The 19,176-nt window shown below is 41.3% G+C and overlaps 1 protein-coding gene across 3 annotated transcripts in view; it reads left to right on the top strand.

The window, feature by feature from the left end:
- slc12a8 (solute carrier family 12 member 8) overlaps positions 1 to 15,981 on the top strand; it is a 148,818-nt gene extending 132,837 nt beyond the window's left edge. For all 3 annotated transcript variants that reach the window (XM_063050152.1, XM_063050151.1, XM_063050150.1), the window contains exons 12-14: positions 3,295 to 3,412; positions 7,300 to 7,360; positions 14,716 to 15,981. In XM_063050152.1, the coding sequence (XP_062906222.1) occupies positions 3,295 to 3,412; positions 7,300 to 7,360; positions 14,716 to 14,881 (345 nt within the window). In that variant the 3' untranslated portion in view covers positions 14,882 to 15,981. The remainder of the gene's footprint in view (positions 1 to 3,294; positions 3,413 to 7,299; positions 7,361 to 14,715) is intronic.
- Positions 15,982 to 19,176: the final 3,195 nt, after the last annotated feature.

The following is a 19,176-nucleotide window of genomic DNA, read 5'->3' as shown; positions in this document are numbered from 1 at the left end:
TATATGATTCTTAATTATTCTTCAAATAACTGCATCATCAAAAGTCCTTCATTATTTTCTACTGACTTCGTTCAGTAACATTAGATGCTTCAAGATAAGAGCCTTTTTGTGCTTGGTCAAAATGGGGTAAAAATATAACAAGGAAATAGTGAGAAATCATTCCCATTAAAAAATACAAGTTATAGTTTTCTTCCATTTCCCTGTGATAGCATTGCTTCAAATCCATTTTTGATTTGTCTGCACAGTGGCTTCAGAGCTTAAACTCTTAGACAAGGAAAATTGTCTCATGCTAGTGGAATGTTCTCTTTCTGAGCGTTCGGAGTGGATATTGAGGGATGTAACACACCCAGCCCCAAAGAAACATGTTTTTTATTATCTAAACATGTATAAAAAATAGTGAAAGCTGTGCTAAAATTTGCATGTCAGACTGATTCCTTCATGGTCATGGAGCTGCTTACGAAATGTTAATGACAAAAAAGACAAATTATATTGTGCATAAATTCCATCATGGACTTTCATTTTGTTTAATTTGGGGATCAAGTGGATAATTTTTTCTTAAATTATAAAATTACTTGCATGAATGCCTGCACCTTCATGTTTCTATTTAAATCACATTCTGTCTTGACTGCTGTATTTTCACTTATGGTGGGTCAGGATCACCGTTCTCTCTAAGCTGCATGGGTGTGTGGCCACGCAGTAACAGAAATGCTCCTGTGCACATAGTCTTTGTTGTGGCACAGCTTGAATTTTCTTTTATATAATGTTAATATGTTTGAAATTATACTAATATAATTGTGAAATACCCTGTAATTAATTATGAATATAATGCATAAATTTTCTAAATAATTAGACTACAACCTTTATTTTCAAGCATTTTAGAGCTTCAGCATGTTTACATTGTCAGTGTTTCAAGTTACTGTTACGAATTGTAACAATAAACACAGAATGGAAGTTGGTAGCTTATTGTTAATAAACTGCTGGCCCACTGAAGAGCGATGCTCTCTAAGTTTAAAAGATTATGAATCGTGGAAGATTTTCTTTGTGGTACAGTATTTCATTATACCTTTCAATTAATAAATAAGTATGTGATTTTTCATACATTCTAAATACTCGTAGTATGCATATTACAAAAAAAAACTATTTAAAGTACCGCGCAGTTTTCAGGCCATGTAAAAATTTTCTGCTCAGAGCAATGGTTGGCCTATGCAGCTGTGAAAAAGATTAGAGGGAGCATTGGTCAGAATCCTGGGGTATATGCATAAATCCTTGAAAATAGCTGGATGTATTGAAAGAGTGGTTGGTAAAGCTTTGGGAAGCCTTAAATTCCTAAATTAGAATCCAAGTGAAAGTAGCTCTAAATGTGTCTAAATTGCTGATTAGGCTATAACCGGAGTATTGCTTCCAATTCTGATCATCAAACTTTATTAAATTTTCAAGAATAGTTCCTACCCTTCAACCAAGAGGACCTTGAAAAAAAGAGGATAACTACATTCAACTATTGAGATGTTCCCACAACCAATGATATCACTTTAGGAATTCTTTATCTTGATACTTCATGCTGTCATTATTTTGTTGCTATTTAATTTATATTTGCATTTACACAGTTTGTTGTCTTCTACACTCTTGTTCTTGCTTTGATCCCTTTTACAGTTACTATCCTATAGTCTTGCTGAGTATGCCCTCAGGAAAAACAATCTCAAGGTTGCATGTAATGACATGCATGTACTCAGCTAGTAAATTTCACTTTATTTTGAAGATCATAGAGTACAGAATGGACTAACTAGAACTGCAGTGATGAGGGTTTTCAGCTAGGATGTTAGAATTTAGAAACTGAGTTTTAGTGCAAAGAAGGTTGAAAGGAGATTTGATAGAGGCACCAAATATCAAGGCAGTTGTAGGGAGGGTAAATGGAGAGATGCTGTTTCCATCAGCTGATCAGGGAGCCCAGATTTTTAGTCATAGTCATACTTTATTGATCCCGGGGGAAATTGGTTTTTGTTACAGTTGCTCCATAAATAATAAATAGTAATAGAACCATAAATAGTTAAATAGTAATATGTAAATTATGCCAGTAATTTATGAAATAAGTCCAGGACCAGTCTATTGGCTCAGGATATCTGACCCTCCAAGGGAGGAGTTGTAAAGTTTGATGGCCACAGGCAGGAATGACTTCCTATGACGCTCAGTACTGCATCTCAGTGGAATGAGTCTCTGGCTGACTGTACTCCTGTGCCCAACCAGTACATTATGTAGTGGATGGGAGACATTGACCAAGATGGCATGCAACTTAGACAGCATCCTCTTTTCAGACACCACCGTGAGAGATTCCAGTTCCATCCCCACAACATCACTGGCCTTACGAATGAGTTTGTTGATTCTGTTGGTGTCTGCTACCCTCAGCCTGCTGCCCCAGCACACAACAGCAAACCTGATAGCACAGACCCGTAGAACATCCGCAGCATCGTCCGGCAGATGTTAAAAGACTTCAGTCTCCTCAGGAAATAGAGACGACTCTGACCCTTCTTGTAAACAGCCTCAGTGTTCTTTGACCAGTCCAGTTTATTGTCAATTCGAATCCCCAGGTATTTGTAATCCTCCACCATGTCCACACTGACCCCCTGGATGGAAACAGGGGTCACTGGTACCTTAGCTCTCCTCAGGTCTACCACCAGCTCCTTAGTCTTTTTCACATTAAGCTGCAGATAATTCTGCTCACACCATGTGACAAAATTTCCTACCGTAGCCCTGTACTCAGCCTCATCTCCCTTACTGATGCATCCAACTATGGCAGAGTCTTCCAAAAACTTCTGAAGATGACAAGACTCTGTGTAGTAGTTGAAGTCCGAGGTGTAAATGGTGAAGAGAAAGAGAGACAAGACAGTCCCCTGTGGAGCCCCAATGCTGCTGATCACTCTGTTGAACACACAGTGTTGCAAGCAAATAGGTACCAAGGAGATGTGAGGCCAAAGGTTATGACTGAATGAGTTGTTATAATGTTGAACATACATGTATGGCCTGTAAGGGCAGTGGAAACAGAAACAGTCTGTTGGAAATGGAATTGGATAGATGCTTGAAGGGGAAAAAAAGTGAAGGGTTGGTGGAAAGAACAGGGAACGGCACTGACTTGGTTGCTGTACTGGGGCCAGTTTAATTTCAATAGGCCAAGGGCTATTTGTGGAAAACACTGATGATACCACAGAAATATTTATCAGTGGAATGTGTAAAACATACATTGTGCATCTTGAAGTCAAACCATTACATTTTTAACTGCTTAATATAATTATTTTTTCTTAGGCAATAGTATCTGTTCTTGTCATGTTTGTCATTCATTGGATTTATGCCTTAATTAATATTGCCGTGGCAATATTCATCTACTTTTACATTGGACAAGTGAGTCCAGGACTCCCTCTGGGTGAGTACATTTAATAACTTGCATGCATCATTTTGAAATATATTACAGATTTATTTTTTAAATTTTGAATTTCTCATGAAAACATTACAGAAGTTGTGTTCTCAGCATAACTTTTAAACCTAGAAGTAGACTGTAATTGTAAGGGAAAATGGAAACGATGATGCAGTTGTGTTTCAAGCAGGCTTGAATTCTCAGTATATGTTCTTGACATTTATTTACTGAGACACACTGCAGGATAGGCCTTTCTAGCCCTCTGAGCCACGCCGCCCAGCAATCCTCCAATTTAATCCTAGTCTAATCATAGGATAATTTACAATGACCAATTAATCTATCAACTGGTGCATCTTTGGAGTGTAGGAGGAAGCTGGGGCACCTGGAGGAAACCCACACAGTCACAGGGAGAACATACAAACTCTTTACAGGCTGCAGTGGGAAATGAACCCTGGACACTTGTACATAGGGAGGATGTGAAGTTTTGGAGAGGGTGCGAAGACGTTTACCAGGATGCTGCCTGGTTTAGAGGGCACGTGCTATCATGAGAGGCTGGAAAAAACTTGGGTTGTTTTTCCTTGAGAGCTGGAGGCTGAGGTGAGATGTGATAGAGGTTTACAAGGCACAGATGGAGTGGACAAAGAGTATCTCTTCTGATTTAAGATGGTACCACTGAAATTGTGCAAGAGCTTTCTGGTAGTTCAGAAGGCAAGAAATATGACAAAAAACATCATCAATAACATTTCTTATGAGATAAATTGTGGTGCACTATCACCCCAAACAATGAAGAGGTGATGGGAGGTGAAGCTGGCTTGAGGGAAGAGCCATGCTGGTGCGTTTCAAAGTCAGCATGCAACATTCTCAAGGTGGTTTCGGAGTTGGAACGAACTATTCGAAGAGGAGTTGAGGTGGAGAAGTTTTAGTGTCCGTTCACCCAAACTGGGTGCGAGGTTGTTTGCTGTAAGTGCCAAGTCGATTTGGAGAGGTGGAGAACAGCTTCGGACTGGGCATGAGGTCTAGGCCCTGCACTGGGGCCTGGTGGGGCACAGCCCAGTGCTTGAATGATTTAAACACTGGCCCAGATAGACTGGAAAGGCAGGGTGCTGGTACTGGAGGCGAGGGTCGGGCAGATTTCATGCACTCCCCCCTCGATGTTCACTCTTCTCTCCATGGTGCTGAGGCTGTGAGTCTGCTCCCCTTGCTACACTCCTTGTATCTGCAAGCTTCACGGCAGCTTGCCCTGCTATATGATGAACTTGAGACCAAGGCTTTGGGCCTACTCTGGCTACTCCGCGATTCAGGTCTATGGACTCAATTTGGTTTGGTATGCTGTTGCTTGCTTTTATTGTTTGCATGATATGTGTTTTTTTTAATTGGGCTTTTTCGGGTTTCTTGCTTTGTGGCTGCCTGTAAGCAGATAAATCTCAAGGCTGTATAATGTATACATACTCTTATAATATATGGTACTTTGAAGCATTGACCCTTGAATTTGTTTCCCAGGGTTGAAGTCTCTTATAGCAGGGGGCATGCATTGAATGTGAGAGGGTGTGGGTTCAAGGGGGATGTGAGGGTTAAGTTTTTTTACTCAGAAAGTGGTTGATGCCTGGAATGCGCTGTCTGGTGTGGAGGCAAATACATTAGATGCTTTTAAGAGACATTTGGATAGGCACAGAGATGAAAGGAAGATGGAGAGATATGGACATGGTGTTGGTAGGGAGTTTAGTGTTTGGTGTTTCTGATTTGCTTTTTCGATGGTTTAGCGGAACACTGTGGGCCAAATGACCTGTTCTATGCTCTTAACCACTACACTACTGTGCCACATCTTATGAGGTTCCTTTTAGAAACATTAAATATTTAAAGTTATCCTTCCAAAAGGAAATTATGATTTACAAATGGAAATTAAAACTAAATTAAAATATTCCTATTTATTACCTGAGGTTAAATGCATGATGTTCAAATTGTTGAGAATATTTTCTATTTTTCATCTGGCTTCAAAATATTGTCGTGTTGGATCTGTTGGAATGAGGACAAGGCTGTTCTTTTTCCAAAATTTGCACACAAAAGACAATAACCATTGTTTCAATCTTCATCATAACATTCCATCTCCTGTACTCAGTACTTTGATTTATGAAGGTCAGTGTGCCAAAAGCTCCCCTTATGACCCTATCTGTCTGTGATGCCACTTTCAATGAATTATGGACTTTTATTCCCAGATCCCTTTGTTCTACCACACTCCTCAAAGCCCTACCGTTCGTTGTGTAAGACCGACCCTGCAACACCTCGCAATTGTTGGAATTGAATTAAATTCCATGTGCCATTTTCAGCCCATTTTTTTCCAAATGGTCCTGATCTTGCTGCAAGCTCTGATAGTCTTCCTTGCTGTCCACTACACCCCCAATCTTGGTGTCATCTGCAAATTTGCTGCTCCAGTTAACCACATTGTTATCCAGAGATGAAATCTCCTTTAGAGTGACCCCACAGGTTGTGGGAACATTTCAAAGATGGGGCAAGTGAAGTTGAGTGAAGTACAAACATGAGAAAATCTGCAGATGCTGGAAATCTGAGCAACACAGACAAAATGCTGGCCAGGTAGCATCTATGGAAAAAAGTACAGTTGACGTTTCAAAGTTATCCCCTTTTCAAGAGCCTGATGGTTGAGGGGTAATATTTGTTCCTGAACCTAGTGGTGTGAGTCCTGAAGCACCTGTACCTTTCTCCTGATGGCAGCAGTGAGAACAGAACATGTCCCGAGTGGTGGGGGTCCCTGATGATGGATGCTGCTTTCCTGTGACAACGCTTCACGTAGATGTGCTCAATGGAGGGGAGGGCTTTACCCATGATGGACTGGGCCATACCCACTACTTTTTGTGGGCTTTTCCATTCAAAACCATTGGTGTTTCCATAGCAGGCTGTGATGCAGCTAGTCAATGTAATTTCCACTACACATTTATAGAAGTTGTCAAAGTTTTGGATATCATGCCAAATCTTCGCAAACTCCTAAGGAGATACAGGTGCTGTTGTGATTGCTTCATAATTGAACTTCCATGCTGGGTCCAGGACATGCCCTCTGAAATAATGACACGAGGAAATTGAAGTTGCTGACCCCCTCCGATGAGGAATGGCTCATGGACCTCTAGTTTCCTTCTCCTGAAGTTAACAATCAGCTCCTTGGTCTTGCTGACATTGAGTGAGAGGTTGTTGTTGTGGTACCACTCAGCCAGATTTTGAATCTCCCTCCTATCTGCTGATTCATCGCCACCTTTGATTCGAGCCGGTGCTAGGATTAAGTTTTTGTATTGGAACGAGGATTTCTTCAGTCTGCTGAAGATTGTTCTTGTACATTGGTGATAAATTCTTTCAGCAAGGTCTGCCTTCATTGTGAGGTGGAAGAAATGGAAAATAATCCATCTTTTCCAAGATGTTAACTTACATTTTGATTGTTAGGCCAAGTATTATATAGTGGTAAAAGATGTTTGTATTCTAAACATTTAGTGTAGGATTCTTTTACCTTGTTATTTATTGATATTTATATTTGCACACTTCATTGTCTTCAGGACTCTAGGTGATCTTTCATTGATCCTGTTACAGTACAGTACTATTCTGTAGATTGGCTGGGTGTGCCCGTAGGAAAATGAATCTCAGGGTTGTATACGGTGACATATACATACTTCGATAATAAATTTACTTTGAACTTTTCATCTAACATAGCATCAGTTATTTCAAATGATTGATTTAACACATCAGTGAACAACAAGTACGACTGGGCCAATAATTGTGAGAGATATTTCCGGAGCTAAATTAGGTCTTTATCATTTCCCAGCATTTTGTATTTATAAAAAATAAATTTCTGGTGTGTTTATTATTCTTTCCGTCTTACTTGTATATTGCTTCCACAGGTCTAGCTCACAATTTCAATTTTCTACGATGGATTCAGACAGTCTTCCGGGAGTGTACAAGGTCTGTAATTTTTTTTGAATTTTGAAAAAGGGTGTAGTAATTGACCCAAAAGTGAATTGCTGAATCATATTTTACACTTGGATTCGAGCACCACATTTTATTCATTGCCAATTTTTAAACTATATCAAAGAAGTTCACGAACGACAATCACTATCAATGACTGGAACTTTACTGTCTTCATAATCATCAGTTCATCCAACAATGATAAAATGTGGTGATTATATCTCTGAATATTTTTGGTGTAACAGTTAAGCTAGATTCCACGAGCTAGGTGGTTCTGTAGTAAGCATCAGCTGAGAAATAAATTATACTTAAGGTTCATTAAAACTCGCACTGAATTGATTAGTATTTAGGCTTGAATCTGATTTCCTATAGGGATTTCTACTGTAGGGTTAATCTTACAGAGTGTTCTCATTGCATATTTACTATCTTTGAGTCTTTTTGGCACATCATCCTGTAGTTTAACAGAATTCACACACAGTTTGATTTGCTAAGATTCACTCGTCAGAGAATTTATGTTTTGAGAACCTATTTGGAGACTTTGGTTAATTGTTAAACTACTTCCCCAGCATTTTTTGGCAGGTGAAATTTCAAAGCAAAAACTTACTGTATTCAATCATCAGGATGAAGGATTTAAATTTTTCATAATGGTTGATTACACTATCTGTCCTTGATATTTAGTGGAATATCAACCTCCAGTGTGTGGAACAGACTTCCTGTCCCTGCTTCCTTTGTTTTGGTTTTGAGTCTTTTTTTTTTAACATCAATGCAAGCCGTTGTATAAACATTCATAATAGGAAACATCGGTAAGTATTGTAAAAAAATTGTAAATAGTTAGCCTATTCACTTCAACTGGTGAAACATCATTTGCAGTGCAGCAGGGGTTCCCAATCGTTTTAACAATGGACCCCTACCGTTAAACGAGGGGCCAGTGGGCTTCGGGTTGGCAATCCCTGCGGGTTTTTTTTGTGTGAATTTACTGCACAGCTGAAATATTTTATGCTGAAGCACCTTAAAGACAATGGCTAAAGAAGTGACAGCACCAAAAATGATTGCTGATGAGTGGAAATGTAATGTAAAAATAGTTCAAAATGAAGCAAGTGCATCTAGACCAGGGGTTACTTACCTTTTTATGCCAATGAGCCTTACCATTCACTGCGGGGTTCGTGGACCCCAGCTTAGGAATCCCTTGTCTAGAGCTATTCTTTTGTGATCTCCTGCAACACACCCTCTCTAATTGACATTCTTAAACATCTTTCTGTCCTTCCTCAAGAAATCGTTTCTGGTACTTACAAAACCCTTAGCACTAACAAATTCTGAACTCCGATTCCGATTCCACATAACCAGATGCTTGTATGGGATGCAGGAAAGTTTAGTTGCCATTCCTCAATTCTGTAAAGCCCACCCATAATAATAATGGCTTGGCGCAGCTAAATGTTTGCAAGAACCCCTGACGTTATATGATAGCTTTTGCAATCCTCAAGACCTGGTGTACACATCCGTGTTTGGATAGTAATCGGTTACAATAGCAATACGATTTAGAAGTTATGTTATTTTTCAATTGTCTCTTTTAAAGATTAATATTAATAATTTTTGAACATGATTTCTAAAATGTTTGATTAATTTCAACAGTGAAACCATGAACACATGTAAATATGCAACAAAATTCGTCCTGTTTCCTTAAAATTGTTCATAATTATTGTAACTAATTTATTAATCAATGATAATCTCTAATCAAAATTACAATGACACGTGAGACAATTTTTTTTAGATTATTGTTGAAATGGGCACATGCTCTCAAAAAGGTTCACTGCTCCTGTCCATAAAACCATAAGACCATAAGACAAAGGAGCAGAAGTCGGCCATTCGGCCCATCAAGTCTGCTCCGCCATTTTATCATGAGCTGCTCCATTCTCCTATTTAGTCCCACTCCCCTGCCTTCTCACCACAACCTTTGATACCCTGGCTACTCAGATACCTATCAATCTCTGCCTTAAATACGCCCAATGACTTGGCCTCCACTGCCGCCCGTGGCAACAAATTCCATAGATTCACCACCCTCTGACTAAAAAAAATTCTTTGCATTTCTGTTCTGAATGGGCGCCCTTCAATCCTTAAGTCATGCCCTCTCGTACTAGACTCCCCCATCATGGGAAACAACTTTGCCACATCCACTCTGTCCATGCCTTTCAACATTCGAAATGTTTCTATGAGGTCTCCCCTCATTCTTCTAAACTCCAAGGAATACAGTCCAAGAGTGGACAAACGTTCCTTATATGTTAACCCTCTCAATCCCGGAATCATTCTAGTGAATCTTCTCTGTACCCTCTCCAACGTCAGCACATCCTTTCTTAAATAAGGAGACCAAAACTGCCCACAGGACTCCAAGTGAGGTGGGCAAATCCACTGACTCCAAACTCTGCTCCCATCCAAAATCAAATATGGTCTAGTCCACTCACTGATTCAAATCCAACAGGCCAGCCGTTTCAAATTTCCTTCACGTACACAAATGTTTGAATTCCTTAACTTTTTTGACAGCTGGGAAGCTAAATGTTTTATAAAGCATGTAGGGAACTGAATCAAAACCAGGTTTAATATCACCGGCAGATGTTGTGAAATTTCAAGCAAGAGAAAATCTGGGGACACTGGGAAATCCCAGCAACCCACACAAAATGCGGGAGGAACTCAGAAGGCCAGGCAGCATTTATAGAAAAGAGTTCAGTCGACGTTTCAGGCTGAGACCCTTCGGCAGGACTGGAGAAAAAAAGACAAGGAGAAGATTTAAAAGGTGGGGGGGGGAAGGGGAGGGAGAAAGACAAGGTGATAGATGAAACTGGAAGGGGGAGGGATGTAGTAAAGAGCTGGGAAATTGATTGTTGGAAGGGATACAGGGCTGGAGAAGGGGGTACCTGATAGCAGAATACAGAAGGCCATAGAAGAAATAAAAGAGGGAGGAGCACCAGAGGGAGGCGATGGGCAAGCAAGGAGTTAAGGTGAGAAGGAAAAAGGGATGGAAAATGGTGATGGGGGGTTGGGGGGCATTACTGGAAGTTCGAGAAATCGATGTTCATGTCATCAGGTTGGAGGCTACGAGACAGAATATCAGTGAGACCTGACATAGATTGAAAGACCACTTCACCGAGCACCTAAGCTCCATCTGCCAGAACAAGTGGGATCTCTCAGTGGCCACCCATTTTAGTTCCCCTTCCCATTCCCATTCTGATATGTCAATCCATGGCCACCTCTACTATCACAATGAGGCCACTCTCAGGTTGGAGGAACAACACTTTATATTCCGTCTGGGTAGCCTCCAACCTGGTGGCATGAACATCGACTTCTCAAACTTCTGGTAATGCCTCTCCCCTATCATCATTCCCCATCCCCATTTCTCTCTCTCACTTTACCTCTTGCCTGCCCTTTGCCTCCCTCTGGTTCTCCCCCCTTTTCTTTCTTCCATGGCCTTTTGTCCTCTCCTATTAGATTCCTAATATTATTTACTATAATTCACAGTAATCTTTTCTCTCCAGTCCTGCTGAGAGGTCTTGGCCCAAAATGCCGTCTGTACAGTTTTCCATGGATACTGCCTTTTGTGGTTGCAGAATTATGGAGTTTTAGTGGGAAAGGCCCTAGCTAGCTTCAGGAGAAAGAATGCGCCCAAGAATCCAGATTTGGTAGAAGTGAGTTTTGAAGTTAAGTGTTTTCCTGGTCAAAAGAAGACTTGGCAGTTAGTAAATTCTAGTAAATGGTACCTTTTTCCTGCAAACTATTCTACCAGTGAGTCATATGCCCTGTTCAGGCCTCAAGTTTTGTCAGACTCCAGTTATGCCCCTCAGAATAATCCCAGATTGAAAGATCCACCATTGTGCTACACAGCCACACGTTGCTACACATATGCTCGGGTCCCATCTTACTTCTGCCAAAGTCGATGCTTGTTCGTTATGTGCCATGTTGTATGATGTGGGCGATTATGACCTTTGACCATGATTGTTCTTGGCAAGTTTTTCTACAGAAGTCATTTGCCATTGCTTTCTTTTTGGCAGTGTCTTTACAAGACGGGTGACCCCAGCCATTATCAATACTCTTCAGAGATCGTCTGCCTGGCATTAGTGGTCGCATAACCAGGACTTGTGATATGCACCAGCTGCTAATTTGACGACCCACCACATGCCCCCATGGCTTTGAATGACCCTGATCAGGGGGCTAAGCAAGTGCTACACCTTGCCCAAGGAAGACCTGCAGGCTAGTGGTTGGAAGAAGTGCCTTGCACCTCCCTTGGTAGAGATGTACCTCCGTCCCACCACCCCGTAATATAGTCTATGTGCACCAAAGTCTACGGTGAGGCTTATTGTGCACATCTACCAACTTCTCATATATACTAGGAAACCTAAGTCACACAGGACTGCCCCTGTAAGTTCTCAAAATATAAGAAATAAGAACAAAAGTAGCCGCCGTGTTCCTTTTACCATTCATTAAAGCCAAGGCTGACCTGATTTGGGTTCCACTTCCATGTCTGGTCCCCATAACTGACAACTTCTCTTGAAGATAGATCAATCATCTATATTGGCCTCCAGTACAGTGCTGGGCAAAAGTCTTAGGCACATATGTATGGCTAAGGTGTCTCAGACTTTTGCACAGCTTTGTAGTACTTTTATGCATTGCACTATACTGCTGCTGCAAATAAATTTTTTTTATGACATATATGAGTGATGATAAACCTGATTCTGATATGGGTCTGTATTGTAGACTGAGAGTGGGAAGGCGGCAGGGAGAGGGGAATCATGGTAGAGAAAAGGGGAAGGGCTAGAGAGACATTCTGTAATGATCAATAAACCAATTGTTTGGAATCAAATGATCTTGCTCGGTGTCTCAGGGCTGGGTGTGTCTGCAGCCACTCCATCACCGCGCCCCTGCAACTCCTTCTCTGCCTCCCATCGCACAACCCTCCCGTGGTGCTCCACCTTTGCCATTCCCAATATCCTTTGCTCCTGCCAGATTTACAAACTTGCTCTCTACTCCATGTCGACAAATACAGTACTCTGCACGCTAGCTATATATATGTGACAAAGATATTTGCACAACATTGCATGAGATCTAGTCAGAAGCTGGTAATCCTGTAGCAAATGACTTGCCTCTTGATACCTCAAAGTCTTTCTACCATCTGCAGATTACAAGTTAGGAAAGATAGTTAACCAGTACTATATCCACCACACCAAACACTGCGGCTGCAGTTTATATGCCCTCTGTAAATTGTACAGCAGTTACTTGTGCAGGCTCTTTGTATAAAACTCCCAAATCCACATCCTCTTCCAGCAGAAAGAAGGGTGCCAGGCACATGGGGATACCATCACCTTTCGATTTCTTTACAAGTTGCAAACCATTCTGTCTTGGAAATATATTGCTTTTCCTTTATCGTTACTGGGTATAAATCCTGAAGTTCTCTGCCCATCAATATTGTGGAAAAAAGTCTCTCAGGAAGATTAGAACACTTCAAGAAAGTACTTGACCTCCTAGACCTCCAGAGCAATGAATGCTGACCTTGCCAGCTAAACCAACATCCTGCAAAGTATGAAGCAGTAAAACTGTTCCTTACCTTGTATATTGAATTGACTTTATTTCTTACATTCTTCACATACATGAGTAGTAAAAATCTTTACGTTACGTCTCTGTCTAAATGTGCAATGTGCAATCATAGTAATTTATAATAATTTATAATAAATAGAACAGTCGATGTAATATAGAGTACACTCGTCAGAGTGAGTTAATCAGTCTGATGGCCTGGTGGAAGAAGCTGTCCCAGAGCCTGTTGGTCCTGGCTTTTATGCTGCGGTACCGTTTTCCAGATGGTAGCAGCTGGAATAGATTGTGGTTGGGGTGACACTGGTCTCCAATGATTTTACAGGCCCTTTTTACACACCTGTCCTTGTAAATATCCTGAATCATGGGAAGTTCATAACTACAGATGCGCTGGGCTGTCCGCACCACTCTCAGCAGAGTCCTGCGATTAAGGGAGGTACAGTTCCCAGACCAGGCAGTGATTTTTCTCAATTGTGTCCCTGTAGTAAGTTCTTAGGACTTGGCGGCTCATACCAAACTTCCTCAACCGTCTGAGGTGAAAGAGGCCTTTTTCACCACACAGCTGGTGTGTATGGACCACGTGAGATCTTCGGTGATGTGCATGCTGAGGAACTTAAAGCTGTTTACCTTCTCAACCCCAGATCCATTGATGTCAATAGGGGTTAGCCTGTCTCCATTCCTCCTGTAATCTACAACCAGCTCCTTTGTTTTTGCGATATCGAGGGAGAGGTTGTTGACTTATTTCCTGTAAGCCACCTCTATTGTTTGAGGTAAGGCCATTCAATGTAGTGTCATTGGCAAATTTAATTAGTAGATTAGAGCTGTGGGTGGCAACACAGTCATGGGTATACAGGGAGTAAAGGAGGGGACTTAGTACACAGCCCTGAGGGGCTCCAGTATTGAGAGTCACAGGGGTGGAGGTGAGGGAGCCCACTCTTACAACCTGCCGGCGATCTGACAGGAAGTCCAGGATCCAGCTGCACAAGGCAAAATCAAGGCCAAGGTCTCTGGGCTTCTTGTTGAGCCTGGATGGAACTATGGTGTTGAAAGCTGAACTGTAGTCCAAGAACAGCATTCTCACATAAGCATCCTTCTTCTTCAGATTTGTAAGGATGGTATGTGGAGCAGTGGCTATTGCGTTATCTGTTGATTGGTTGTGTTGGTAGGTGAATTGTAGGGGGTCCAGTTTGGGTAGTAGCAAGCTGCAGATGTAATCCTCAACCAGCCTCTCAAAGCATTTGCTTAGTATTGAGGTGAGTACGACAGGACGCCAGTCATTTAGGCATGTTACCTTGGTCTGTTTTGGTACAGGGACAATGGTGGATAATTTGAAGCAGGGGGGCACTCTAAACTGGGAGAGGGAGAACAGTGAGGTTTCTTTTTATAAACACTAAAGATGGTTGGAAGGTGTAAGGTGCTCCTTCCCTCCGCTAGCCTGCAGGTCATCCTTGGACAAGGTTTAGCACCTGCTTTGCCCCCCCCAATCATGGATCACTTGAAACCTGGGGACCAGGTCATATGAGCAGCTGGTTATGCGACCACTGATGCCAGGCAGACAATCTCTGAAGAGTATTTATATGGCTGGGGTCAGCCATCTTGTAAAGACACTGCTGAGAAGAAGGCAATGGCAAACCACTTCTGTAGAAAAATCTGCCAAGAACAATCATGGACATTGAAAGACCATGATCACCCATGTCATATGACATGGCACATGATGATGATGATGAGTGTGATGATATAATCACTAATACTGAAAATATTAATAACTTTTCTGGTTTCAGGAAAGGTTCGTCGTATGAAAAACAGATTATTGTGACACCCTCATTTACAGGAGTTGGCATGGCAACAACCCAATTAACTGAGGAAAATGCTGATTTTGCCTCTCGAGACCGCTACCATCATTTCTCAGTTATTAGTCAAGAAGATCTCAATCGTCATTTGAACTAAATGCAAGCTATGTATCAGGTGTTTTTTCTTGATTTAAGATGTTTGTACAAATAAAAAATATGAAGGTACGTTTTATATAAGATGAAAAGAATTATATGATGTGCAAAGTGATTGCAAGGAAGCAGCTATTGTATTTATAAATCTTTGGTAAACGTGAATGTTTTGATGTTCGTTCTTAGCTGTATACACTATGATTTAATTAAGATTTTTGCTAGATATTACAGTGAATAGACATGGTGAGATATTTTATAGAGTTTTACAAGCAAAAGCTGATGTACTTTTAAAGTGGATGCTTTAATTTGTTTTCTTTTTGCCAGGATTGCTGGGCAATCCTGATTCCAGGGGTCAAATTTGATGCCTGATTTAGAATGAGCAGAAGATTCTAATTCTTGAATACAAATACTGTAAGTCTTGGGTTTGGGTTTATCAATATGTATTCAAGGCAGTTCAGTGCTGGGAACCTTATTTTTAAAAAAACAATTTGTCTTTGCTTCTAGTCTACCAATCATCTTTCCCAACTAGGTAGGCAAAAATCTTCAAATTGGGTGTGAAGGTTTCTGGTGGAACATGAATGCCGTATTTAAGCTGGCTCATTATGCTTGGGACTTGAAGTGAGCTGAAGTTGTAAATATCGTTGTTTTCCTTCAGTAGCAATCTGTAATGTGCTCCTTTCAGGTAATTGCCTTACTTTATATTTTGGAAAAAAAAATTGAATGTAAGAGATTGAAGGGTATTAACACCACAAGACTAGACTAATATTTTCAACAGCTTGCTCAACAATTTAAAAATAATAAATAACAAAAAAAAATCTGATATTAACATGTTTACACTTACAAATTAAATTACATTTCAAAGTTATCATGATAAAGATACATATTATGGTTCAAAAGAAGTCTAGACATTGTTGTTAACACAATGGAAAATTCATACATGATCACTAGAATTTTCAAGTGCAGCATCAGCATAACTGTATTGAGATTATATGAAAAATAAAACAGCAGAATATTATCAAGAAACAGTTTATATGTTCTTCATTATATGTATTTCAAGCTGGGAAATTATTTCTGCACAGGTAAACAGCATATGTTACACTGGATAGCAAATGTTTTTTGTACGTGTTGCTTCTTCAGAAACCTTTTGTGATTGCAATAGACCACTGGAAGCTGAACAAAAATATAATTTCATACTACTTGTATTACGTATGAATTTGGAGAAACATGAAATTAATTTTAATGAATATAATGTGTTTAATTGCACAGTGGTGCTGACAGTTTGCAATAGTTTGACTAAGCTAAAATGTTTTGTTGAAGATTTTTGTACTCGATGTCTAAGTGTCCAGCAATAATCATCCAGCTTTGATGGATTCCAGTTGCCCTGATACTATTTCTCTATGATCACAATGTCCTGGTGAAACCTTTCACCATGCTTGTCACTGACAGCATCAGGGAAGAAGTCTAAATGAGAATGCAGAAAATGAATCTTCAGTGACATTGCACTTCATGGTTTTGTATGCTTGAAGCATGTTGTCAACCAGATGCATGTAATTTGGTGCTCTGTAGTTGCCAAGAAAATTTTCAACAACATCCTTGAATACCTTCCATGTGGTTTTCTCTGGTCCCACTAGAAGTTCTTCAAATTGCCTGTTATTGATGACCTGTCTAATTTGTGGAACCCACAAAAATATCTTCCTTAATCTAAGAATTAATTATTCTGACCTGAATTATGAATTAATATAATAAATATAGGCAAATTTAAGAAAATGGTGTGAGGTAGGGAAATTTCATGACTATTTTCATGATCAGCAGCCCAAAATCTGTAAAATACACCCAGAAATATTCGAGATTGAACTTGTAGGCAAAGTACAAATATAATGGCAGGATTCTTAGCAGGAATCTTGAGGTCCATGACCATAGATCCCTCAAAGTTGTTGTGCAAGTTGATAGGGTGGTTCAGAAAGGAATGTGGTGTCTTGGTCTTCATTAGTAGGAAGTCTGAGTTCACAAGCCGTGAGGTAATGTGCAGTTCTACAAAACTCTGCTTAGACCAAACTTGGAATATTGTGTTCAGCTCCAGTAACCTCATTATATGGAAGACGTGGAAGCTTTAGAGAGGGTGCAGAAGAGATTTAACAGGATACTGCCTGGATTGGAGAGCATGTTTTAAGAATATAGGGCTTTCCTCTTTGGAGTGAAAGAGTCTGAGAGGTGACTTGACGGAGGTGTATAAGATGATAAGGGATATAGATAGAGTGAACACCAGCAACCTTTCCCCAAGGTGGCAATGGCAAGAATGAGAAGGCATAATTTTAAGGTGATCAGAGGAAAGTATAGGGGGGATGTCAGAGTTTGTTTCTTTCACACAGAGAATGGTGGGTGTGTGGAATGCATTCCATGGGTGGCAGTAGAGTCAAATAAGACCATAAGACATACCATCATGGCTGATCTATTTCCTTCTCAGCCCCATTCTCGTGCCTTCTCCCCCAAACCTTTCGCACCCTGACTAATCAGAACCCATCAACCAACACATCATGGGCAAGGCTTCGGGAGTAAACCCTGAGGAAAAATCTGGAGCTGGAGTCCCTAAGACAACCCTATGTTGAGTTCAGTGATGATTGGCAACTCCTGCAATGTCTCTGGTGCTGTTTCTTTGGATCGTCGGGGGTGGAGCCTGCCACATGGTCAACAGCTTGCTGTCCCTTCCATACATGCCCTGGCTTGTGTATCATGTAGACAGCTGGGATGCAACACCCATGGACAACCATGACCAACAGAGGGCTTCATACCAGACTATTCATAACCATCCAAATAGTTTCTGAACCTTCTGTTGCAAGTATTGCCTACTTCTGCCTTCATCATACTGTCCCGTTGCACTCACATCCATCATCATGAAGTGTTTCGAGAGGCTCATCATGTGGCACATCAAGACCCTGCTGCCCCCCTCACTGGACTCCTGCAGTTCGTGTACAGTCCCAACCGTTTAACAGACGACGCCATTGCCATCACCCTCCACCTGGCCCTAACCCACCTGGACAAAAAAGACACGTACGTTTGAATGCTGTTCATAGACTTCACTTCAGCATTCAACACAATCATTCCTCAGAAACTGATCAGAAGGCCGAGCCTACTGGGCCTGAACACCTCCCTCTGCAACTGGATCCTAGTCTTCCTGATTGGGAGACCTCACTCAGTCCGGATCGGGAGCAGCATCTCCAACACGATCACACTGAGCACGGGGCCCCCCAGGGCTGTGTGCTCAGTCCACTGCTGTTCACTCTGCTGACCCACGACTGTGCTGCAATACACAGCTCGATCCACATCATCAACTTCGTCGACGACACGACCGTGGTGGGTCTCATCAGCAAGAACGGCGAGTCAGCATACAGAGAGGAGGTGCAGGGGCTAACGGACTGGTGCAGAGCCAGCAACCTGTCTCTGAATGTGAACAAAACAAAAGAGATGGTTGTTGACTTCAGGAGGACACAGAGCGACCACTCTCCGCTGAACATCGACGATTCCTCAGTAGAGATCGTTAAGAGCACCAATTTTCTTGGTGTCCACCTGGCAGAGAATCTCACCTGTTCCCTCAGCACCAGCTCCATAGCAAAGGAAGCCCAGCAGTGTCTCTACTTTCTGTGAAGGCTGAAAAAAGTCCATCTCCCACCTGCCATCCTCACCACATTCTACAGAGGATATATCGAGAGTATCCTGAGCAGCTGCATCACTGCCTGGTTCGGAAATTGTACCGTCTCGGATCGCAAGACCCTGCAGCGGATAGTGAGGTCAGCTGAGATCATTGGGGTCTCTCTTCCCGCCATTACAGACATTTACACCACATGCTGCATCCATAAAGCAAACAGCATTATGAGGGACCCCACACACCCCTCATATAAACTCTTTTCCCTCCTGCCATCTGGCAAAAGGCACCGAAGCATTCGAGCTCTCACGACCAGACTATGTGACAGTTTCTTCCTCCAAACCATCAGACTCCTCAATACCCAGAGCCTGGACTGACACCAGCCTACTGCCCTCTACTGTGCCTATTGTCTTGTTTATTATTTATTGTAATGCCTGCACTATTTTGTGCACTTTATGCAGTCCTGGGTAGGTCTGTAGTCTAGTGTAGTTTTTGTGTTGTTTTACGTCGTTCAGTGTAGTTTTTATACTGTTTCATGTAGCACCGTTGTCCTGAAAAACATCTCATTTTTACTGTGTATTGTACCAGCAGTTATGGTCGAAATGACAATAGAAAGTGACTTGACTAGACTTGACTTGATCATATCATCTGACAATACCCAC

The sequence above is a fragment of the Mobula hypostoma genome, chromosome 6 (genome assembly GCF_963921235.1).
Source record: "Mobula hypostoma chromosome 6, sMobHyp1.1, whole genome shotgun sequence".
NCBI classification, from domain to species: Eukaryota; Metazoa; Chordata; class Chondrichthyes; order Myliobatiformes; family Myliobatidae; genus Mobula; species Mobula hypostoma.
The sequence above is the reverse complement of the archived record's forward strand: the minus strand, read 5'-3'. Positions and strand labels throughout refer to the sequence as shown.